Source organism: Pogona vitticeps, chromosome 3 (assembly GCF_051106095.1).
Source record: "Pogona vitticeps strain Pit_001003342236 chromosome 3, PviZW2.1, whole genome shotgun sequence".
Classification (NCBI taxonomy): domain Eukaryota; kingdom Metazoa; phylum Chordata; class Lepidosauria; order Squamata; family Agamidae; genus Pogona; species Pogona vitticeps.
Genome location: NC_135785.1, coordinates 262,759,245 through 262,785,081, shown reverse-complemented (window position 1 = coordinate 262,785,081; position 25,837 = coordinate 262,759,245). Strand labels below are relative to the sequence as shown.

Genomic DNA, 25,837 nt, shown 5'->3' with positions numbered 1-25,837 from the left:
ACATAATGAATTATTTGTTTCCTTGGAATGGGACCTTTCAGCTTTTCCAGCCTATGAAATTAGACTTCATTTGTGCGAGATTCATCTTCAGACACAGATGTGTAGCTTTGCTAGTTCAGATACTGCAAATTCCCCGTTTCCCCAAAGCATCATTTTGAAGCTGGCCCAGGGACCTGAGAGAGAAGCCTTAAGCCTTTTTAACGCTCTAAAACTGGTTTTGCTAATATTCTGTGCACGCTCCATCTGCTTTTGTGTTTGTCGGAAGCAAATGGATTTGAGAGCAATTTGCTTTTCTGGTATTAGTCCAGAGGCATCCAAAAATAACATATGGGCAGTCTGAAGTTAATTAGGATGCAGCAATTAAGTATTTAGAGGTCAAGGGTGGGGTAATTTCTAAATCTTCTTGCACTGAGGTCATGACCACCCTGCTCTTCAGTGCACAGAGATGAAGTTTTTATAAATTTGAGTTGTGTCTACAGTTGTTCTGGCAAATACAAGAATATAGCTATATTGCCGGGCCAAATTGGCAGCAAATGGCAACCTTGGGGAGGGTGTTCTTTCTCCTACAGCCTGCCCGTATGGCATACCAGAATGCTAAAAAGCAGTTGCATGACATTTTCACTAGAACAGACTGTTATATTACAGCTGAGCTGCTTTGTGGGCCGGGACATTTTACCTGCTAGCAATCCATGGTGTGTACCTCACTCAGAGTGAAGTAGGGTTTGAATTTCAATGCTCTGCATTTTAATGTCTTCTCCTGGCAAACGTAGCCCAGTTTTGTTTTCTTTCTGTTCTGCAGTATTGCTTTAAATCAGAGTGAACTAACCGTGCAGTTTGATATGCAGTGCTCTTTAAGATCTTTACCCACTGTGCCAACCCACCTGTTCCAAGTTTGGGGAGACATATCAGTGAGCTAGGCAGACAGACCACATAGCGATTACAGAGAAGCTTGTGGCACAGCGGTTAAACAGCTGTACTGCAGCCCAAACTGTGCTCACAAACCAGGGTTCAATCCCAGGTTGCCGGTTCAAGGTTTACTCAACCTTCCATCCTTCCGAGGTCAGTAGACTGAGTACCCAGCTCGCTGGAGGGACAATGTGTAGCTTGCATCATTAACTTGTAAACCATCCAGAGAGTGCTTTAAGTGCTACGGGGTGGTATACAAACAGCACACTTTTTTCCTTTTCCGTTCTGGGAAAGTGGACTCTGCAATATTACTGTGGTCTCAAGTGAGGCTCATTTAGTGACAGTGTGGAGAATGGCCTCTTCATGTACCCTTCTCTCTGACACTGATGTCAAAGCTTCCTTTGTCTTATCACTTGACCATTTAGGTAACGGTCTCTTTAAATAACGGTAATAAATGTGTTTTCCTTAATTATCTTCACTTTCAACATCTTCCCCTTTTGCTACCACTTGACCTTTGGCTGCCCCTACTTGTGTATATAATTGCCCTTTTGCTTGGGCTCTTATGACACCACCCACATAGCCCACCCTTAGGTATTGAATTCAGCCCCACTTAACTCAGATAAGACAAAGTTTTCCTAAGGCTCCCTGCCTGAGTTATCCCAGGTGATGCTGGATTCTTGGTAACTTCCCAGTTAAACTACCACAGTGTACCCTTGAGGATGACACGGATGCTGCAGCAGGGGCAGGATGCGGCAGCTGGACCGCTACCAAGAGCATCCTTCAGAACCTCTGTGTACTGAAGGATTTGCAGTGGTTCTGGTCTGAGTTTAAGGTATTGACAAGGAGTGCCTTTCCCTCTGTATAAACCTGGCCGATTGCTAAGATCTACTGGGGAGGCCTTCCTCTGAGTCCCACCATTGAGAACAAGTCATTCTGTGGAGATATGGAGGAGGGATTTTTCTGCTGTAGCCCCACAAATGTGGAGACTAAACGGCTGTTGGGAGAAACACAGTTCCAATCAAACGTCCACAGTCTTCCCCACATCTGACCCTCCCTGGGCTCTCTCAATGCAGGAAAAGCCAGAGAAGTGCGGCTGAGTTCCTCCAAAGAGGGAAGCTTGACCGGGGAGCTGTGACCCCAACATTTGCACCCTTTTGGTGCCAAGTGAAGACATATTTATTGGAGCCTTTGGGCAGTGGTAAATGTGGCTGGCATAGGTTTTGATGCAATAGCTTTAGTATTTTTAATGTTCGAATATTTTAATTTCTGCTATTTGATTTTAAATTGTTTTGACTACAGTAGGACCACAGTATCCATGGGGGATCAGTTCCAAGATCCGCCCCATGGATGCTGAAAAACGGGGAAATGTTGAATGCTATACATTGCATAGTCTCTGGCTACCACTAGTGGCCAGTTCTGGTAAATGCATCCTGGAAATATTTATAAATGTGCATTTTGGTTTTTTTTTAATTCAGTATTTTTCAGGCAGTGGATAAGTGAATCAGCAGATACTGATCCAGAAGATGAGGGGTCCTACGCTATATTGTGCTTTAACATTGTTTTATACAGCTTTGTAACCCACCGTGAGATCCTGTGATACAGGGTGGGCTATAAATGTTTAAATAAATGAATAACTAACTAAATAAAATAATTCTATTTATTGCTAAGCTTTAAGTTTATTCCGCAGAATTCTTCATTTTCTCTCTATCACCTTTTCCTCTCCCAATCTCTCAGACAGCTCTCCCTGACTCCAAAACCACCTTCTCCCTGATCTCTCAACATCAGACTGCTCAGAAAACTAACCGATACGCCACTTCCTTAAGTTTCTTTCCGTCAATCAGAACCATTCTTTCTAACATTCAATGGTCCTCGCTCACCTCCACCCATAGACCATGCTTACCAACTCAATGTTTTTCAAGCATTTACCATCACAAAGCGCTTAAATGTAATCAGGCATCGCAGGCCTTGTCTATCATGGCTAAGAGTGACAGCTTTTGGAGGACCAGAGGACAGCTATCCTGATTTGCAGAGGTCTACTCTTACCACTTCCTTGGACTACACGTAGTAGAATGGGCACAGTGTAGTATAGCTGTAATAGTTTCTATTGGTAGCGAAAATAATCTAAACAGAACCAAGGAAAGAAAATAACGTCGATCAAAGCTATGTAGATCATCAGCATGCTAATCTCAGCTATTCTGCTTGGCAGACTATTTCTCCAAAGCCTTTGACTGACGGTAGATCTTGGGTTGATTAGGACTGAAACAGATTCAAGAGACAGAGGGGAAAGCTGGCTCACCAAGACTTAATGCGCCCATTATCTGCCCAGGCTTCAAAAAAAAAAAAAAATGCTGCCTTCATTACCTTTCAATTCACACTTTCTTCTGAGAAGAACGGCATCTTTTGCAGACACATAATCCTTTCATGTTATGTACATCGACATGGTAAATGAAAAAGCATTTAGGGATAAGGCAATATTACTTGTAGTGGCACTGAATTTTGAGTTGAAATTGGTGCTTTTTTTTTTTGTTCGCTTAAAAGATAGACTTAGCGCTATTTCTAGATTTTGGAATATTGCTATTCGTATAGAGCTGCTGTAACAGAGTCAGAAGCATGCACACATCCAAATGTTTCTAGTCCTCCAGACTAACACGTGCAAAAGGCATACAGATGTTAGCAAAAATTTTATTTGCCAGCAAATGTTTATGGGTAGACAGAAGAACTCGGAAAAGTTTTGAAGTACCATTTGTAGCATCACACAGGATTGCTTGGGCAAATTTTGGGAGTTGCAGTTCATAAAAGTAACATTTATAACACTCTGGAGAGGTCTGTCAGGCTCTATCGGAAGATGTCTGGGAAATTCAGGATACACTGGGAAGGCTTTCTGCCAACCAGGTTCTTGACAATCGCAGCACTTGTGACTTTTTCCACCGGAACGAAGTTGCAGAAATGGAGAGACAGAAGTAACCACAGGTGGTCTTGGGTGTGGAAGGACCCTGAACAGAGATCAGTTCTGCTTTTGAAGAGGAATCTCCCAATTTTAGAACATGCTCGGAAGATCCTAAGGGGAAGGTTTTTGCACCTTTCCCTGCTTGGGGAATCTTGGGGCTTCCGTGAAAACAAAGAAAGCAGGTTGGTTTCCAAGGCTAAGAGGTCCACCCACCTGTCACAGGACAAAGCGTGGGAGCTCTCAGTAGCTACTGCTCTTCTTCTCATTGATCGTACGCCTATGTTGTTGCTAACGTTCAACACAGAGGGATTATATCCTGTTTTCCATGAGCGAGCATCCTGTTTGTCATGAGCCGGGAGTGATTTTAAGGCAAGCCCGTGCAAAGGAGCAAAGTGGAGTCAATTTTCAATACAAAAACCTCTAGGTAACTCTAAGATACCACGAGGACTGCCAGTAAGATGGGACTGCAATTTCCATCTCTCCCCAGTTCTGTTGAGATCTCCTCTATTCCTACCTGCTATTGGGGGGGAGACTCTCGCATAGTGGAGTAACCCTTTTTTCATTTCATCTATATCCATAACAATTGATGCAAAATCCTTTCTTTTGGAAGATAATTTTCTTAAGATTCTTTCATGGCTGGACAGGGTGGAATGGAGGGCTACATTGGTTTGGTTTCTGATCAAACCTGTTGAAGTGCTTTGGCTAAACGTATGGTGAGGATGCTGATGAGGGGCCTTTTAACATCCCGAGGGGCCTTTTAACATCCCGGTGGTCATGGGTAGAGGGCGATATGGCGTTGGTCCAGCCTCGGCTCGTGTTAGTAGAACAGCGAACAGATGTTTGAAGGCTGTTCGCTGTTCTGAGGCTGTGACCAGCCCTCAGTGTCGAGGTAGTCAGTTTAGCCAGCCTTCCACTCTAACCCTGCTGCTGTTGAATGCCAGGTCTATATCCAACAAACCCCAGTTGATTCAAGACCTTATCCTGGAGGAGGATGCAGACCTGGCATGCATAACCGAGACATGGCTCAACGGGGAGGGCGGACCTCCCCTGGCCCTCATCTGCCCGTCCGGTTATGATGTCCAGCACCAGGGTAGACTAGAAGGACGGGGGGGGGGGTTCGCCATTGTCTATAAATCCAACTTGGAGGTTACCAGCCGCTCTTCGGTGGTAAGGCCGGGTCTAGAGGCCATCCATGTGTCGATCGGGACCAGGGACGGAATAGGCATTTTGCTGGGCTACCGTGCTCCCTGCGGCCCAACCACTTCCCTTCCGGAGCTGGCCGACTTTGTCTCTGTGGCATTGGGATCCCCGAGGCTTTTGGTCTTGGGCGATTTCAACGTGCATGCAGAGGCAGAGGTTACTGAGCCAGCTCTTGAGTTCCTGGAAACCATGACTTCCTTGAACTTGTCCCAGCATGTCAACGGCCCCACACACATGGGTGGTCATACTCTCGACCTGTTTTTTCCCCCCAATTGGAGCGAGAGTGGTCTGATGGTGATGGACCTGGTGTCAGTCCCCTTGTCATGGTCAGACCACCACCTGATTAAATGTAACCTCACAGTGGCCCTCCCCCCCCCCCCGCAGGGAGCAGGGGCCTATTTCTATGGTCCGCCCTCGAAGGCTACTGGATCCGACTGATTTCCAGTATGCCATTAGAGGGATCACGGCTGACCTGGCTAGCGCTCCTGTCGACATCCTGGTGGACAGCTGGTCCACCGCTGCCACCTGGGCAGTAGACATGATCGCGCCCAAACGCCCTCTCCGGCGCAGAACTCATCTGGCGCCCTGGCACAACCAGGAGCTCCGGATGATGAAGCGAATAAGGAGAAGGCTAGAGCACAGATGGAGGAAGAATCCGACGGATAACAATTGGATAGCTGTCAAGGTCGCAACTAACCTCTACCTGAATAAGGTGAAGGCTGCATGTAGATCATTCTTCGCTAACCGGATAAGCGAAGCGTCCAACCAGCAGGCGGAGCTTTTCCGTATAGTGCGCGACCTATCCAGAGTTGGTCCGGGAGATGGGCCTCCCTCTAGTTTTTCTCCGGACCAATTTGCGGCATTTTTAAAATCTAAAGTGGAGGCCATCCGCCGGGAGCTCTCTCCTTTTTTGAACGTAGTGAATCGAGCTGGGATGTCTAGCGGTCCGCCTTGCCCGGTTATTTTCGACTCTTTTCAGCCAGTAACGCCTGACTCTGTGACCAGGGTGCTTGACCGCTGTCGGGCCACCACCTCCTCCTTGGACCCTTGCCCGGCCTGGCTAATCAAAGCAGCCAGGCCGAAAACAACTGAATGGGCCACAGCGATAATAAATGGGTCTTTCTTTGAGGGCAGGTTCCCCCCTGCCCTCAAGGAGACACTCATTAGGCCCATAAGAAAGAAATCAAATTTGGCGGCGGACAAAATTGGCAATTATAGGCCCGTCGCCAATATTTCTTTCATGAGTAAAGTGGTGGAGAGGGTGGTGGCAGATCAGCTTCAAGCACTCCTGGATGAAACAGATGCCCTGGATCCATTCCGGTCTGGCTTCAGGCCGTGCCATGGTACAGAGACGGCATTGGTCGCCCTGTATGATGACCTGTTGAGGGAGGCTGACAGGGGCAAAGTGTCTCTGTTGGTCCTCCTCGACATCTCAGCGGCCTTTGATACCGTCGACCACGGTATCTTCCTGGGGAGGCTCTCCGAGCTGGGAATCGGTGGCTCGGCTTTGTCCTGGCTCCGCTTCTTCTTGGAGGATCGTCCCCAGAGAGTTCAGCTTGGGGAGAATGTCTTGGCCCCGTGGTGCTCCAATTGTGGGGTTCCACAGGGGTCGATCATCTCCCCAATGCTATTTAACATATGAGGCCGCTAGCTGGGGTCATCAGGGGGTGTGGAGCGTTGTGTCATCAGTATGCTGATGACACCCAGCTCTACATCTCCTTTTCGCCAACAGCAGGTGATGCCGTACTGTCCCTCCAGCGCTGCCTGGGGACCATACTGGAATGGATGCAGGAGAATGGCCTGCGGTTGAACCCGGACAAGACGGAAGTCCTGAGGGTGGGGCCCCCCATTGTTGGTGACCTGGGTGCTTCTCTCTCGTTTGGGGGGGCGACCCTGGCTCCAGTGAGTGATGTCCGCAGCTTGGGCATACATTTGGACCCGATGCTCACCATGGAAACACAGGTGTCCGTTCCGCCTATTTCCATCTGTGGCGGATTGCTCGGCTGCGGCCCTACCTCGACACGGGGGCGCTTTCCACCTTAGTACACGCGCTCGTAATCACAAGATTAGATCACTGCAACGCGCTCTACGTGGGGCTACCTTTGAGGCTGATACGGAAACTTCAGATGGTGCAGAATGCAGCTGCCAGACTCCTCACTGGAGGGAGGAAATACCATCACATTTCTCCTATTCTGGCTAGACTGCACTGGCTGCCCATTCGTTTCCGTATCAACTTCAAAGTTTTAATGCTCACTTACAAGGCCCTACACGGTTTGGGACCTCGATATTTGGCGGAACGCCTACTCCCACCTAGGTCTACCCGGACCACCCGCGCGAGCCAGGAGGTGAGGCTGAGGAGCCTGACGCCGAGGGAGGCCCGGAGGGAGAAGACACGAAACCGGGCCTTCTCGGTGGTGGCTCCTCGCCTTTGGAACAATCTCCCTCCTGAGATTCGCGCGGCCCCTTCGCTGGGCACATTCAAAACCCGGCTAAAAACATGGCTCTATGCTAAGGCCTTCCCTCCTGCCAACATCTAACCCAATCTAGTGTATTATTTCTTTCCTTATCTATCTATTATTTATGATTTTGTTATGTTATGCTACTTGATATTTCAGATTTATATTACTGTAATCGTATATATGTTGTTAGCCGCTCAGAGTGATACTGATGTATCAGACGGGCGGGATATAAATTAAATAAATAAATAAATAAATAAATAAATAAATAAATAAATAAATAAATGATGATTTGAAATGGAAGAACTGAATAAATTCAGTTTGTTTCGAGGATCTAGCCGTTTCTTCCACTGGACCATTTGGGTTTGGTTTCACTTTTGCTTTAACATTCAGGGAAAGGAGACCCTTTGATGTTCAAGCCTCCATGGATGTTGCTTTGCATTGACCCAGCAGCCTTTTTCTAGGAACCCTCAAAAGCACGGAGCCCCAGAGGGTCGCACTGCCTACACTTGAAGGGATCCTTTGCCTGTTCGTTGCCTTTTCTGCATCCCAGGCCCTCCTCTGCCTAGCCCGTACTCTGTTGTGGAAGCCTCTGTGTCCGGCTGATTCTGGAAGAATGAGATAGCCCTCTCCTGTTGCCCACTTCCACTTGTTCGAAGCAGCTGTATCTCACAGGCTGATCTGAGGCTTCAGGGAAATGGACTGCATGGATGGCCTCTTGCTAGTTGTTCTGAGCCACAACATCACAGGCAAGGCAGGGCTATTCAACCCCAGTTGGAGGTCCTGATGGTATGGGAAGATTCTCCCACCATGCAAAGCTCTGCAGTCAACTGGGCCTTTAAAAATCCGACAAAGCTTGCTATGCCTGGAAGTCCACACCTGTAGTTCCTAAAAAGATCAGGTGTCTATCTGTGCAGTCTTCTGCTCCTGCCTCCACCGAATTGGGAAGCAGTGAGGGAAACGATCTTCAGGATCAGCTGTGTCTGGAAGAGCCAGCCTGGGTAGCCTTGGGCAAGCTGCACAGTCCCATGCCGCCCCCTGGAGGAAGGGGAGGGAAACCACTTCTATTGTGTTCTCTACCTAGAAAACCCTGGAAACAGTTGCCATTAAGTCTAAATTGACTTAAAGAAGTGGACTTATTTATTAGTGCTCTTTAGACGAGTGACGGGGCAAGATCTGCAGGGCCACAGTGACCCGCCTAAATGAAATGTCTCTTCTGGTTTCTTCAGCTGTTGCTGTTTGCTAACATACAGGTATGATGTTGGGGGCACGTCTTGTTTTAGAGGAGAACCATGCCCCCCAGAAGCAGATGTTCCCAGTTTTGAGATAAATTTGTTTGTTTGATTGATTGATTGATTTTTATACCGCTCATCTGGGTGCCGAGGCCACTCTGGGCAGTTTACAAAACAGGGTAAAAACAGTGACATGACGACAACAATAATCAGCGATGACAAACAAAATATAAAAGCAGCTAAACAAATTACCCTAAGAAACCAGATAATAAAAGCATAATAAAGTAAAATAAAATAAAAGTGTGGTGGCAGGTAGGATGTTAGTTAATGAGAACACTATAGAATCAGGATGTTTTAGAATCTGCGAAGACCTGTCTAAATCACTGGTTCTTAACCTTGGGTTACTCAGGAGTTTTGGACTGCAACTCCCAGAAGCCTTCACCACCAACTGTGCTGGCTGGGGTTTCTGGGAGTTGCAGTTCAAAAACATCCGAGTAACAAAGGTTAAGAACCACTGGTCTAAATAACCACGTTTTTAATAATTTCTTAAAAGAATTGTAAAAATGGTGGAAGCCATTGCTTTCCCTTGGGGGTGCCGGGAAGCCCAGAAAGAAACCTGGCACAATCTGTAGCTCTCAGGCCGCCTAGCCGCCTAGAGTGGTCCCACCCGACCAGATAGGCAGGATATAAATAAAATAAATAAAATAAATAAAATAAATAAATAATAAAAATAAATAATTGTGTCTCTTTGTTTAGACCACTGGTTCTTAACCTTGGCTTACTCAGGAGTTGTGGACTGCAACTCCCAGAAGCCTTCACCACCAACTGTGCTGGCTGGGTTTTCTGGGATTTGCAGTTCAAAAACATCCGAGTAACAAAGGTTAAGAACCACTGGTTTAGACCTCACTGCAAAAGTAAGGGAGGAGCTTTTTCGATGGGTTTGTCTCTCGAGAGTGCGACGTGCGAAGCTTCGTCCTGTGCTTTGGTCCCCCCCCAAAAAAAACAGACCAAGAGGGACGATAAACACAGAGAGTAAGGGCACAGAGCCATTGGCCCTGTCTTCAGAGCCAGGGGGAGGCCTTCAGCTGATTGAACCCTTCGGAGGAATAAACTCCGCTCGTTCTCCTGCCATGGCAATTATCTCTAAAGAACCATTCTGTCCAAGAATGCTGAAGTCCAAGATGCCACAGGTAGCAAATGGCAAATGAGACATCCACTGTAGACCTGTCCTTTAAAGGATAAAAATAAATAAGTCCCCCAAGCTCACAATCGACAACGGTAGGTTTTTGTCTTTTGACTTAGCCGCGTCCTCATTAGTATTCCCGGTGCCGTTGCAGGTTCTATAAATAACTTTCGAGGAGTTGTTTGATTGCCAGAACCCGATACACTCCACGGCCTCCTGAGCAACGTGGGTTTTGCATACTATTAGCGAATCCTTGGCATCTCCACCATTAACTGTAACCATTTTTAATTAACCTGATTTAGTAGCAGAATGCCGTACTCCTGAAAATGAGAGCTTGGGAACAAATAGTTATTTATTCCAGCTCGCCGGTAATGGCTGCTGAAATAGATGATTCTAATTAACTTGAAAAGAAAGAGGTGTTTGTACCTTTTGGAGCAGCCTTGGGCACCACCTCTCCACAGAGCGTCACAGAAAGTCTGTGGAGTGCGTGTCCCAGAGCTTGGATGGTTGCAGCTTTATCAAGTTATCTCCCCCCTTCAAAAAAAACCCAAAATTGCCTTCCAACAGCACACGGTATCCCTGGAAAATTCCAGGAGGTGCCAGTTGCCATTTTTTATGAAATCCCCTCTTCTGGCTTCTTTTAGGCCGGGAAATGCCATTTAAAAAAACAAAAACAAAAAGTCACCCTACCTGGACATTTGAAACACTTCCTCCCCACACTATCCATCAAAGGCTTGTGAGAGCAGACATCCCACAGGCCATACTTTGCCCACACCTGATTTAAAAGAGGGGTCCAAATGTCATACAATAATACTAATACTAATGCTAATACTAATAATACTAAAGCTAATACTAATAATACTAATACCAATAATACTAATCATCATCAATCCTGCTATACAAATTGTACCAACTGGTAAAGTAAACTGGTAAAGTAAGCTGGCTGGATAGCTCTGTGGTTTAGGGACCTGACTGTGGAGCCAGACGTTGCGGGTTCGATTCTTGACTATGCCTCCCGAGAGAAGACCCAGCCTGGGTGGCCTTGGGCCAGCTGCAATGGCCCCAAGGCAACCCGGGGAAGAAGGAAATGGGAAACCATTTCTGAGTACTGTATACCTGGAAAACCTTGAAAAGGGTTGCTATAAGTCAGATAACAGCACGTGATGGATTATTATTAAGCAAGTGCTGATGTGGTCTTCCTTGTTCTGCACATGAAATAACTAACCCTTTGGGGAATAGGGAAGGTGAACCATTCAAGAGTGTTTACCCCCAGTGAGATCATTTACTGCTCTGCCATTCTTTTGCTGCTTTCAGTTACTGCAGATTGTCCGGCTCCTTCTCACGGTGTGTTTTCTCATCTTCCTGCCAACTAAAGCCCAATTCTTCCTTTTTATTTACTCCTAGGCTATCCCACTGGATACCCCACTGCTGCCCCTGCCTACAATCCAAATATGTATCCAACCACCAGCCCAGGCTATGCTCCAGGTAAGCAGAACTTTCTTTTCTTGGACGTTACTTCCCCAGATTTCATAATATGCAAAATCACCTTTAATCCCATCCTTTTTTGGGGTGGGTGGTTTTTTGCAGAGGCAAATGTATGGGTATGGGTGTGTTTGTGTGGGTGTTCTGCATCACATATTTCATTCTGTCACCAGCTCTGCCATTATCAACATGTCATTGGCTTTTACTAAATGTACCATGGAACATTTAGCAGTACACCATAAAGTACACTGCCAGCTGTGTTCTCTGAACGGAACTATTTCTGCATGCACTGTGTAACATAGCACGTGGTGGACCGATTGTGACACAGGCGACCTGGGTTTAGATTCCTCCTCGGTCATGGAAACTCACTGAGCATGGGGGTGTTAATGGTAAAATCACTCTTTAAATATCTGAAATATCTTGAAAAACCTATTAGGTTCTTCTTGACATTGTGGCCAACTTTAGGGCGCCGTGCTCTTTCCCGTCTCCAAGCCGTAGAGCCAGGGCTTGCCTGTAGACAGTTTCCGTGGTCACATGACCAACACGATTAGACACAGAACACCGTGACCTTCCCACCGAGGTGGTACCTATTTATCTGCTCGCATTTTTTACATGCTTTCAAACTGCTAGGTTGGCAGGAGCTGGGACAAGCGATGGGAGCTCCCTCCGTCGCATGGATTCGATCTTACAACGGCTGGTCTTCTGACCTTGCAGCACAGAGGCTTCTGCGGTTTAACCCATGGCACCATCACATCCCACGAAAACCCTATTAGGGTCATCCTAAATGGAGTATGACCTGATGACACAGAATATGCATATTAAATAAACACTGTGGCCATGCTAGCTGGAGGAGTCAGTAAACGGTAATCCAAAAAAGTAATTTTCAAAGCTCTGAAATGACTTACCTATGGAGAGCTGCCTTTGTGGATTTCCTACATCTTCAAGTTAGCCTCCATTCAGGGCAGGTGTTTCTTCCATGATTTGAAATGAGTTCAGTTGTTCCTGTGTAAGTGCTCCAGACTTGCATATGTCTAGGATGGAGGAGGTTTAGGCAGAAATGTAGACTGTGGACTTTTCCAAAAGATGATTCTTGCATCAGAAAGCAAACATTTTTTACTGCAAGAGTCAAGTATGCCTCCAATTTTAATTCAGAAGAAATATGTCTCTCCTGTTTTAGTAATAATAACTGAAATGCTTCCCTTAGGCGGAGCTTCTTTGAACAAGTGGTAAGTTATTAAAATCAACATGATGAAGGGGAGGGATTCACATATTAGTTTGGGTCCTTGAAGCTTTACTTATGTGAGCAAGGTAAAGGAAGCACTGTTGAGTCACCAGCAAAAGTTCCTGTTATTTCTTCAGCACATTTCAAAGTGCTGGAGATCACCAGTAGCATCAAATGGTAGCAGATGATAAAGAAAATGAAATAATTCAAGATTTTGTTCACCTTGATTCAATAATCAATCCAAAGGGAGATTAACAACAAGAAGTCAGAAGAAGACTAGGAAGAGCAACAGTGAAGGAGTTAGAAAAGATAACTGAGTGTCAGGATATGTCCCTGGAGACCAAAACCAAGATCATCCACACTCTTGTATTCCTGATCACCATGTAAGGGTGTGAAAGCTGAACAGTTAAGAAAGCTGACAGGGAAAAACATTGATTTGTTTGAAATGCCATGCTGGATGAGAGCTTTGCAGATACCCTGGACAGCCAGGAAGACCAACAAGTGGGACCTAGAGCAAATCAAGCCTGAACTCTCTCTGGAGACACAAAATGATGAAACCGAGGCTCTCCTACTGTGAGCCCATCATGAAAAGGCATGATTCACTGGAAAAGACAATAGTGCTGGAAAAGGTGGAAGGTAGCAGGAGAAGAGAAGGACCAAATACAAGATGGACTGGTTCCCTAAGGAAACCCGTAGGCTTGAGTTGACAAATGCTGAGCGGGAGAGATGAGGCTAGGACATTTTGGAGAGCACTTACTCTTAGGGTCACCCTGAGTCGGAGGCGACTTGACAGGACATAGCAAGAACACAATAACAGTGCTTGGTTGCTTGTTCAAGTGGACAACCCTAACGAGTGAAGAAAGAAATAACATCAAGAATCTTACGCCAAAGTCAATATAAGGATGATGAGGGTTATTGTCTTTTACTTTAGTAGAGCGCTTTGGTAAAGGTAAAGGTTCCCCTTGACATTGAGTCCAGTCGTGTCTGACTCTAAGGTGCGGTGCTCATCCCCGTCTCCAAGCCGTAGAGCCAACGCTTGTCTGTAGACGGTTTCCGTGGTCACGTGGGCAGCACAATTAGACATGGAATGCCGTTACCTTCCCTCTGAGGTGGTCTCTATCTACTCGCATTTTTACATGCTTTCAAACAGCTAGGTTGGCAGTAGCTGGGACGAGCGACGGGAGCTCACTCCATCATGTGGATTTGACCTTATGACTGCTGGTCTTCTGATCCTGCAGCAGAGAGGCTTCCGCTGTTTAACCCGCAGCGCCACCGTGCCCTTGATACATAACCATTAATACAACATTATGAACAACATGATTAGAATGCAATTGCATTTTAATTCTCTCATCCCTAGTACTTCAAGAAACCTGATTTGCATTCCCATTTTACATATGGTAGATTTTAAGGTTCTGGGATAATAGGGTTGCCACAGGTTGGAGCCGTCTTTGACTGGCATATAAGAACAACAGAAGCAACTGTGCTGCCTTCTGCATGTGTAACAAAGCAATAGGATTTCAGCCAATAATTTAGTCAGGGCCACCCGGCGAGCCTGTTGTCAAAGCTCAATATTGTAATTTGTTTTCTTCCTTCTGATATGTAACAAGAAGTGCCTTTTCTTTTCTCTTATGCAAGGGTTTGTCTCCAGGCGTTCTTCAAAAACTCCTGCCAGCTGGCAAACCTGAATCTTCCGGCTTCCTCATTTTTCTTTCCTATTACAACCAATTGTTAATTGGTGTTATTCAGAGAAGTAATTGCTGGTTATGACACCAGGCTTGGGGAGCTTTCTGATGACAACATGGAGTCAACTGAGACTCAAGGCAATATTTCATGGCGTGTTCATGCTGAGTGACAGAACATTGCCCCTGTTTCAAAGCACTTATTTCAAATACTGATTTTCCCCCCCCCCCGGTGCCCATGGTTTTCCCAAGCTGTCGACCTGCCTTTGAGACTCTGCTGCCCCTGCTTGGATGTCACCCCTTATAGCTCAACAATTCTTACACAAAGATATTGTTCTGTAGTGTACAGCTTGCACATATCTTCATTTTGCAAAGATGTGCCTTTGATAGACCAGATAATCAAAAAGGCACAACGTAGGTGCTTCCGTTACAAACTATTTAATTTCTTCTATGTTTGTCTCACCTTGTATCTGTAGAGTAGGGTTGAGAAAGGAAAGACAACTTAGAATAATTCAGTACACTTCAGCTGAATAAAGCAGAGGACCCAAAACCCACGATCCAGCATGCCACGGGTCCCCTAAAAGTTTGGGTGAATATTTTAAACCAAATGATTTTTTTTAAATGGTCAAGCCTGATGCCAGGGAGTCTTCCATGGGCAGGTGTTGCCCAACTTGGCATGCCACAACAACAAAAGGAGAGGGGTGCCCATCGCCTGAGTCCCAGAAAAGGCTCCAACCCCACCATCTCCATGGGTCCTGAGGTGCAAGCAGAAGGACCACCAGCCCTTTCCAGCCTCCTCCTTGAAAGACCCCAAGCCTGAGCTGGGCTGGTTTGTTGCAAAGACTTAACTGGCCTCAGTGACAAGAACCGAAGCCAGGAGAGAACTGAGTGTGTCCAACTACAGACCCCTCGTTCCCCTGGGGTGAGGAAGGGCGGTGACAGGGAACTGCTGGAGAAAGCTCCCAATGCAGGGAAGAGCAACCGGTTCCTGGAGCGGATGCGGTTATTGATAGGACAACCACCAAGGCTTCCAGTTCCACCAGGGGTGGAGGTGGCTGAATACCCCCCCCCCATCTCAGCTTTGGTTACCCACATTACCCAGTTAGTCGGGTCTTACACAGATTCTGGGGGTATGCACTTCATGCCTGTTTCTGCCGTCGTCTAGCGCAGAAGCCGTTTGAGCCCTCTCCCACTTCTCTCCTGGCCCACTTCTGTAATAACACAAGGACCCACCCAATGATCTTAGGTCCTCCCCTGAAACCTTAGGGCATCATCGGATGGTACTGACTGGAGATCTATTGGTGCATCGTTTTTGCATCTGTAGCATATGTAAGAACTTCGTTATCTTCTCAGTGGTACATAACTTTGCGTTGAATAGCTCAGAGCACCTAGGACTGGCTCTCAGACAGTTATTTTTCTTCATATGCAGATTTCTACATAATTAATCAGCTTTGATTTCTTTAACTAAGTCACAACTTGGAACCTATTTATTCTAGTGTGTCGGAAGAATCCAGACGTTTGCAATGCTTCGTTCCATTTGAAAACAGTGTTATATTGATTGGAATAAGAGCTAAACAGAAAATGTCAGTCAGGTTTTTGTGATGCAGAAGATGAACATCCAGCTTATATTGATTTGTCTTGCTTTGCTTGCACTTGCATTTTTAGCAAGGTTAAATAAGAATACCTTTTTGAAGAGGACAGGAGCATGATGTCCTTGTTGGTGGGGCATCACGCTCACCCAGCATCTGAGCCTGTTGCTCAGCCAGCCCAAGATCCAGAGCGGACAGAGGCAGAAGCCAAGATGAGTCCTTCCTGAGAGAGTGGGACACAGACAGAGGCCCTGGTGGCCATGACTGCCCTGAGGATCGGGGGACGATGCCTAAGGGAAAGGAAGGAGACTCTTTATCCTTGGTGAATGGCAGTTTTAGAAGCCACCTTGCCTCCGAGGTGGCCAGTGTGCTAGGAGTCTGGTTTCCAAACCAATGCACCCAGGGAGCAGGAACTGGGGGGTCAAGATAAGTCTTTTGTTGAGAAACCCAGGGAGCAGAAGCCAGAGGACTCAGGGGAAGAGGAGGAGGTCCTTCAAAGAAGGAGTTGGGGGGGGGGGACACCCAGGAAGAGTGATCTGGGACCTTCTGAGCTGAAGAATCTCCAGAGGAGGACCCAATGCCCACAGAGGAGTGGGATCCTATTTATAACGAGGAGCCCTAGAGGAAGGTTCTGTGTCTTCAAAGGAGAATGGGATAAATACTCCCATCTCCATCTCTCCATCATACCCATCTCACTGGTGGGAGAGAAAGAGAAAGATGGAGGCGAAGCTGAGAGAACTTTCACCAACCCAGAACAAGTGCAGGTGGAGGAAATGTCTGTGTGAGCATCAGTGTCAGAACAAATACGAGCCTGCCCCTCCTCTAAAATCCAGCCAAGAGGCCCTTCTGAAGGTCCCATCCCTGAAAGAGGTGAGGGGGGTGGCATGCCGAAATAGGGCCTTCTTGGCTGTTGCCCCCCCTCCAACTTTGGAAACCCCCCCATAGAGATCCGCCTGGCCCCCACACTTTTGGCTTTTCAGCGCCAGGCAAAGCCCTTTCTGTTTAGCCAGCATTTTTTTAATTATTATTTTATTTATATCCCGCCTATCTGGTCGGTTAAGACCACTCTAGGCGGCTAATTTTAATTAAATAGTATTCTTTACCTGGCCATATGAGCAGCAGGATTTATTAATATTGATGTTTTAATGACTGTTCCTAATAGAGGGTATTATTATAATAGTACCTACTTTTAATGGCTTTAATGTTTTAATATTGTTGCACGCCGCTCAGAGACCACTGGTAATGGCACGGCTGAACATCTTGTAATAAACAAACAAACAAACAAGCCAGGCGAGAGGAGACTGGGGTTGCTGGGGCAGACATGAGTGGCCGGCGAGAAACCCGCCCCCCTCCTGCCCTCATTGCAGGCATAATGGCCCTCGCTTACAGGAGCAACACAAGGTCAGAGGTGCCTGGACACCACAGCCAAAACAAGTAAACTATCTGAGACCCCAGGGACAGGAACTGGGCTCACTGGAGAACCTTGGACTTGCTGGTAAAGAACCAGGAGGCCCAAAGCTTTGGAGCGGGACGTTGCACGAGAGCAGTTAACTAGGGCCGAGGACTCTTGAACCAATTATATATTTGTTGGCTGTTATCCCATGCCACGTTCCCATAAACCAGTTGAATTTGACCCTTCATCTTGTGTGTTTATGGACTAAAGAAAGAGGGGTGCCGTGTAAAATATGATCGGTAATCTTTTCGTTTAGTCAGCTTTACTTTACTGTTATTTATGTTGTAATGTTCCCTCTTATGCAAAAGGATGTATGCTTCTCAGTATGGCTGTGGCTTCCTTCAAGATGTGGCTGATTAGAGGTTTCTCCCGGAGGCATTTTCACAGATTTAACTTTGAAACTCAAGTGGCAAGCAGGTACTGGCCTCTCTCTTATTTTTCTTCTGCCACAATTCTGCAACAAAGCTCAGTGGAATTGTGCTTAGGCTTGTACACTGCTCTTTACTCTGATGCCAGGTTTCAACCTGTACAGTGGTGCCTCGCACAGCGAGGTTAATCCATTCGGGATTAACCCTCGCTGTGTGAAAACATCACTGAGCGGGGCAGAAAAGCCCATTGGAACACATTAAACAGTGTTTAATGCGTTCCAATCGGCTGCTGTACTCACCGTTCAGCAATGTTTCTCCGATGGCCGGCAGCCATTTTCGCGCCCTCCCCTCGCTTAACGAGGGCGCGAAAATGCTGCGCACGGCCATTTTGCGGCTTCCGGCAGCCATTTTATAGCCACCGAACAGCTGATCGGCGAGTCGCAAAGCGAAGGTCGGTAAGCGAACCACTTACCGACCTTCCCTCTGTGATTTTTTCCCTATTGAGGCATCGGTATGCGATCACATTTGCGATCGCAAAACCAGCCTCGTAGAGCGAATTCATCGCTCTACGGTGCACTCGTTGTGCGAGGCTCCACTGTATAGCAGTCCCGGCTTGCAGTGCTTGGAGAAGTGGAAGACATTGCAATTTTGTAAATGTCCTGGAAGAGAGAGCTCAACCTTTGTGGAGCACCTGCAAAACATGCATGCATACATACGTACGTACGTACGTACGTACGTACATAATCCTGCAAATAGGTCATTAGTAGGTGAGATGAACAACGCTTCTTTCTGGGGCCAGGTGGGTTTTTCAAAAGTTTCAGTGCTCTCCCTAACTCCTGCCCTTTTAGACTCCTTGGAAAAGATCTTGATGTTAGGAAAGTGTGAAGGCAAGAGGAGAAGGGGATGACAGAGGATGAGATGGTTTGACAGTGTCACCGAAGGGACCAGAATGAGTTTGGCACAACTCTGGGAGGCAGTGGAAGATAGGAGGGCCTGGTGTGCTCGGGTCCATGGGGTCACAAATAGTCGGAAACGACTAAACAACGACGAAGTTACCCAGCACAAACATGCTGTCCTCTCCTTCCGTTCAGGTTGACATAGCTGACTGTGTGGGCACCCTTGTTTGACTCTTCCTTCCATTGCATGTTAGGGCAGAAGGTTCACCCACAACCCGCTCGCCAAGAACGATCTTTCCTGTTCATCAGGATGTAAACTAGAGTAGAACCAGAAGTATTTCTTGGTTAGGTGTGGTGTTTGAGGAGATAAGTCACACCATCGTCATTGGGGATGCCTACTGATATCTTCAAATCCCATTGGAGGGCCAGGAATCATGAATGTGTGAGCCTCCAGGTCTGGCTGAACTGAAACTCTGGTCTTTGCTCACCTTTGGCTGTGCTGACTAGGGCTGAGGGGAAATGCTCAGTACCTACAACATTGTTTGGAGGTACTGAGACCACAGAATAGGTCTCTAAAGAAGACATGCATCACTGAAGAAGAGAACACGGCAAGGTGTTTAGAATGAAGTGGAGTGTCTGGAGTGTAATGAATCAGAAGTGTGTCCACAAGACAGAGCTTGTGCATTTTCCTTCCAGTATTTCCAGAAAGTGGGTATACATTATTGTTAGCAACCCAGTATGTTCGATCCGTCAAAACAAAGTCTGGTTTCTAAGCCGCATTTTACAAATTGTGCTTAGTCTTTTTCTAGCCTTTGCAAAAAAAGAGCACTGTTGATGGAGCTTGAAAAACGATCTTTGCTTTGGGGTTCCAAAACCTTTTCTTTCTTTAAAATGAATTTCAGGATTAGTTTCTTGTTCCCTGAATGGGAATTTTTCCACCTCTATCTCGGCATCTGCTGGAAAGAGCAGCAAAGCCACTTAGAACAATCAGTGCATTTATTGGTCTGACAAACTTAATGCCAGTCTGACTGCCAAGCATTGCAAGTACAAAATCTGTACTGGGAATCTCCAAGGTAGAATTGCTTTTTAATGAAATCGCTTATATTTTAATAAAAGAGGGGTGAAACAAAGTCTAGAAGTTCCCTTGGTTAAAATCTAATGGTGTATCTGTTCCCGTTCAGGGCTCCTGTATTCAGCAGGATGCTGATGCTTTTTTACTTTTTTTGCAATTTTTGCATAGATTTAATTTCCATAGAGGCCAGTTTGTGCCCAAGCCATTTCTGTTAATAATGCAAAAGTGTGAAGGCAAGAGGAGAAGGGGACGACACAGGATGAGATGGCTGGACAGTGTCACCGAAGCAACCAACATGAATCTGACCCAACTCCGGGAGGCAGTGGAAGATAGGAGGGCCTGGCGTGCTCTGGTCCATGGGCTCATGAAGAGTCGGACACGACTAAACAACGATAATGATGTAGGTCATCCATTAGATCAGCTCCCACCCAGAAGGAATGTTGCTGAAATACAAGTAACCACTGGCTGTAACAAATTCTTAAGGACTGATTACCCAGAACTTCTGCACCCACTCTTTCTGGGTTTCCCACTTACTGCAGTCAAAATCTCAGACCGGTGCAGATTGATGGCCTCTTTGTCCTGTACACCGAGTTGGCCAACATGGCAAAAGCAGGACCTGACGGGCAAACTCGACAACTTTTCCAGCTGGAGAGCTGCTTGGAGCAGCACCTTACCGGGCTCTGCTTGTTGGCTTCCTGCATCTCCGATGGAGTCCTTGGTCTCCATTCCACGCTGGGACAGCACTGAAGTAGCAAAATTCTTCTTTTGGAGCTGGCCTTTGAGGCTCAGAATAAGCTTGTAATTGGGAATGTAGATTTGCAGCACGTTTTGCAAGCCTGAATTTTATCACCTGTTAAAAGTCCTAAGGAAGGGGCACATGAAAAGTGGAGCAAGTGTATAAAAGACCAAGGAGGAATGTGGTTATTTTAACTTACGAAAAATCTCGACACTTAGTTTTGTTTATTTGTCTGCTGTTTATTTTGCCCATAACTTGGTATAAAATTTCACAGTTTATTGTGAAGTTTGAAAATGAAGGACTTGACTAGGATCTTTACAGATGGTTGATACCTTTCTTTCAGTGATCTCTGAACCTCTTGATTAGGGGTGGTAAATCTTTGTCCTGTCAAATATTTGGGACTTCAACTCCCAGACTCCAAGAGACCATGATTATTGTGGAAGTTGTATGTCAAATCATCTAGTGGGTCAAAAGATCCCTTCTGTTAGAGGCTGGTATGCACTGTGACACTGCCTGTACTCCTATCCGAAAGCCGAATGATCCTTTACTCTTTCCAAATGTCTTCTGAATATTTCTCAGTTTACCTTGGCATTAGCTGTGCTCTGATTTTGGTGTCCATAAACCTTCTAACTGCTCAGGTGAAACTGTCAGCAACTGATGAAATCTGAAGGGCAAACTGTAGATAGTCAAAACTGGCTTGGATCAGTTTATCAGTGGAGATTTTAAGAATGATATTGGCGTGTGAGTAGTCGAGTCTCAGGTATTGACTATTAAACAGCTGCCCAACCTTTTTTTAACCTCAGCTGCCTTGTTGCATACACCTTTCAGCATCCTTGTTAGGTATAAACAAGGACAATGACTTACATCTGGCTACTTAAAGAAATCCATGCGTGAAATGACTTCTTCCCCAACTGTTCTGTGTTTTGGCCTTTTTTGCTCCATTGAATTTCAACTAAGTACCGTTTTATTGGTGTCTCAGGCTCCCTCCTTCCCTCCATATCTGATAAGTCGTTTGAAGGTCCGGCAAAACCTTTTATCCTTAAAGGAATGACTGTGAATCGAATGGTTAGAGCGAAATCTGTATGGGAAATGCCAACAGAGGAAGCAGAACGTAGTTTTTAAGCATCTCCGTTCAGAAGTAAGTCCAGTAGCATTCAGCAGAACATACACGCATTGTAAAGGAGCCTTCCGTGTATCTCAAGCAGCAAACACATAGAACTCAGCAAACCGGAAGAAATACAGGGATGTCACGTGGATAAGATCCTCAAAGCTGAGGCAGAAAACCAAACTCGGAACTGTTTTGGTTGTTGTGGGTTTTTCGGGCTCTTTGGCCGTGTTCTGAAGGTTGTTCTTCCTAACATTTCGCCAGTCTCTGTGGCTGGGATCTTCAGGGGACAGAAGTTAGAACTCTGTCTGTGCTCTGATGTAATGTGTGGGATAGTTGAGCATTTGTAGCTGTGGGATCAGCTTTTTGTCCTTTTCAGGAGATTGGGTGATTATGGTGATCAGTTTGTTTTTTGTTATGAGTGTATTGTTGTGATAAGGGGGGAGATTATCTGTCACTGTGATTGATGGGTGTCGTTAGCTAGTCTTTTGTGTGCAGTGATCACCGTTCCTTGTGGCTGGATAGACTTTGTTGACCTTTTGCAGGCTGTATTTTTCAGTGCTGGGAGCCAGATGCCAGCCACAGAGACTGGTGAAACGTTAGGAAGAAAAACCTTCAGAACACGGCCAAAGAGCCTGAAAAACCCACAACAACCATTAGATCCCGGCTGTGAAAGCCTCGCGAATACGTCAGAACTGTTTTTTTAACATTGGTGCAGCATCGTACCAGACAGAAACCTTCTATCCAGAACTCAAACATACACATGCCCCAACTAAAAAAAACACTCTCCCTCTAAAATAGGCTGGGTGTTGTGTTCAAGTGATGCACAACCACTACCATGATTTTACTGTAAAAAAGTGGTGTCCCTTGGAGCCTTTATCCAGGTTGTATCCACACACCTTCTACGGTTAGGATCAAAGTCTTTCCTCTGGTAATAGACCTCCGTGAGTGGAATATCTCAATAGCAAGACTCGCGTGCCGCCAGTGTAACCGACATTAAGGTTCCCGGTTAAACCCATTGCTACTGCTTCCAAGTGTTCAATGGCTCATTTCTTTTATCGCGTCTAGTCTGTTCGGTTTTCAAGTCGGATTTTACAGCTGGGAATGAGAGGAAGATTTTATTTCTGATCTTCCATTTGATTTTTTTTTTCCAATCCTTTGCAAGGTGTACTGAAGACTTTGTAAAGCAGAAAGGCAGAGTAAAATTTAACAAACGAAGTGAAAATGCTTTTGATGATTGCCGGTAAGAAAGAGATGCTTAATACGCACGTTCACCTGGTGGCCTGTAAAAAATGAGTGATGGCTAGCGTGTGGTCCCTCACTGCAGGCACCAAACGTCCATAGCCTCTGAGACATGGTGATTTGCCACATGCATTGTTTATGCAGCCAGCATAGTTGAAACCACAATCTGGTTCGTGACAGCAACCACAGCTTGCAGTTTTTTGACTGTTCTTTTAAACAACAGAACAAGTGCTGACTCCCTTAAGGGGAGTTCAAAGCCAAATCCAGTATGTGACCAACCCTTCCTGGGTGAGTGTTCTTAGCTTGGAGTTGCCCTCTGGAGGAGCCGGTGGCCGAGGACAACATTAAACCTCCAAAAGCAAGTGCAAAATAAGCTGGCTGGACAGCTTAGTGGTTTAGGTGTCTGGCTGTGGAGCCAGAGGTTGGGAGTTCGATTCCCCATCGTGCCTCTAGGAAGCAGAGCCAGCCTGGGTGGCCTTGGGCCAGCTGCACACAGTCCCAGGGCTCCCCCTAGAGGAAGAGAATGGGAAAACCACTTCTAATTATTCTCTATCCGGGAAACCCTGAAAATGGGCACTGTAAGTCAGAATTGTAAGTCAGAAATTATCGTAAACATCCGTTGAACGGGCTGGATAGCTGAATGGTTCAGGTAGCTGACTGTGGTGCCAAAGATTGGGAGTTCGATTCCCCATCGTGCCTCTAGGAAGAAGAGCCAGCCTGGGTGGCCTTGGGCCAGCTGCAAAATGGTCTCAGGGCTCCCCCTAGAGTAAGGGAATGGGAAGTCATTTCTGAATGTTCTCTACCTAGAAAACCCTGGAAAGCGTTGGCGTAAGTCAGAACTGACTTGACAGCGCATGATAAGTGCAGAGTTAACCTGGCGGTCCCCATGGCTGGGAATGCTCTCTCTGAGGAAGTTATTGCCTTTTCCCAAGTAAGGAAAAGGTAAAGGTAGGTAACTTTGCCTGAAGGAGAGGGGCCTGAGTTGTGTGAATGCTTATTTGATACCTTCCCCCAAAACACACACACACACACACACACACACACACACACACACACACACACACACACACACACACACACACACACACACACACACACACACACACACACACACACACACACACACACACACACACACACACACACACACACACAAAAGAAGCATTTCCGAGAGGCCTTTCCAGATCCAGCAAAGTCGTGTATCCTTCGTGCAGGCTTCCTTTCATTGTAGTTTTGAGATGCCAGGACCCTTCTGTTCCCTCATGCAACAAAGCAAGCCTGCGAAAAGCGGGCATGTCCTCAGGGAAGGGAGGAGCATTCCGTTTGACATTCCCGGTTCTCAACATCACCTGCAGCAGTCTCTCTCTCTCTCTGTCTCTCTCTCCTCCTCCTCCTCCTCCTTTCTCTGTGGCACTGCTGTCGTCCCCAGCACCGTTAGGAAGCTGCCGAAAGCAAAAGGCCTAGATCCGACCCCTCCTCCTGTCTGAACCCCTCATTCACACAACACGGATTCCTGAATGATCTCAGCTTTTGCTTTGATGTCAGCTTGAAGCAACCTGGTCGTCTTATGCCAAATCAGACTGAGAACCTACGCAGCAGTTATTTAGCAACTGGGATGCCCATTGCTCCCCTTTCAAAATGGGATTCGCACCCGCAACTTGAGGGCCGCATCACTCAGACACTAGTTACGTACACAGGAGGAAAGAAGAGTCGGGGAATGAGAGTTGCCAGAACCTTTATTTCTGGGGAATACTCTTCTAGCTGCTAGTGGACTGCACTTCCTGGCGTTCGTTCCAATCGTTTGCGCTGGCTAGGGCTGATGGGAGATGTAGTATAATAGCTGGAGGGGGCACTTCTGCTTTACTGCGTGCCTTGGCACAAAGGTCATCCTGGCCCCAAATGTTCACTTTTTGCAGCAGACACTTGAAACAACGGCTTCTGTGATAGAAAAAAGTATTCCAAAATCAGCTTTCAGGACTAATTAACAGCCCCGCCAGCCCCCCCTAACCTTAGACGGATCCCTCTAACTTCAGAGTGTCAGCAAAGACGAAGGCAGATCTGTCCCCAAAAAAAGAGAGTGTGTGTTTTGGAGAAATGGAGTACTGCGTCTTCATTGTGATTGCCATCGCACTGTTTGTTCCCTTTGTAACACCTTCTCTTCTGTCTTCACTCAAGCGACACTTCTGATGAAGCAGGCCTGGCCTCAGACATCATCCTCTTGTGCCACTGAGGCTATCTTTCACCTCCCAGTGGACACTGGGACCGAGAACAGAACTTACCAGGTCTCATCAGCAGCATTCAGTAAATAGAATTTTACTTCTGGGGTTATGATGGATTGTTTTGCCTCTTTTCTCTCTCTCTCTCTCTCTCTCTCTCTCTCTCTCTCTCATTTCATTTGGAAGTGGGTTGTACTTTGCAGTTGTTATTTTTGTTATGATTCTTCTAAGCACTAAGTGACAGAAATGATAATGAGGCCAGCCATGCCATTTCCAAACAAGGGGCCCTTTGTGGAGAAAGGGTGTTGATCACCCTCCTCGGAATGAACGGGAGTTGAACACAGCCGGGCTCCTGCTGAGCCTCGTTCGTTCTGATAGGCTTTTCATGAAACAGACCTTATGAAGCAGCACTCAGCCCGCAGAAGACCATTCCCCGTGCCAAGGAGAAGTGGATGAAATCTTCCCCATTGCTTAGATTGGTCTGGGCCAAGAGCCTGTGCCTGATATAGAGGAGGTCTTAGGTCCATCTCCAGTTTAAAAAACCAAGCTGCTGGTGAAGGATAAAACATGTCTTTCTGCAAGAGAAGTTCAGCAGAGCATCAGTTGGGCTAAACCGACAAGACTGAGCTGATGTAAAGCAACTTCCTCTGATAAGACCATGGAAGTGGATTTTGGGCTAAGAATGCTGTTCGCTGACAATGGATTGCTTCCTTATCACGAGAGAGACTCAGAGTAAAAGAGGCCAGTCTCTTTCTCTACCCTGTGCAGAATAAGGGGATAGAATTCTCTGCAGTTGCCTTCATGAAGTCTACAGGGGAGGAAATCGTATCTTTAAATACCTCCCATGTAAATT

General features: G+C 46.4%; 1 protein-coding gene across 12 annotated transcripts in view; it reads left to right on the top strand.

The window, feature by feature from the left end:
- FAM168A (family with sequence similarity 168 member A) overlaps window positions 1–25,837 on the top strand; it is a 156,190-nt gene that overhangs the window by 112,682 nt on the left and 17,671 nt on the right. For 6 of the 12 annotated variants that reach the window (XM_072993441.2, XM_072993440.2, XM_072993437.2 and 3 more), the window contains 2 exons: window positions 11,329–11,409; window positions 24,944–25,069. In XM_072993441.2, coding sequence (XP_072849542.2) covers window positions 11,329–11,409; window positions 24,944–25,069 — 207 coding nt within the window. The remainder of the gene's footprint in view (window positions 1–11,328; window positions 11,410–24,943; window positions 25,070–25,837) is intronic. The other 6 variants (XM_078390224.1, XM_078390226.1, XM_078390225.1 and 3 more) reach the window with 1 other exon arrangement.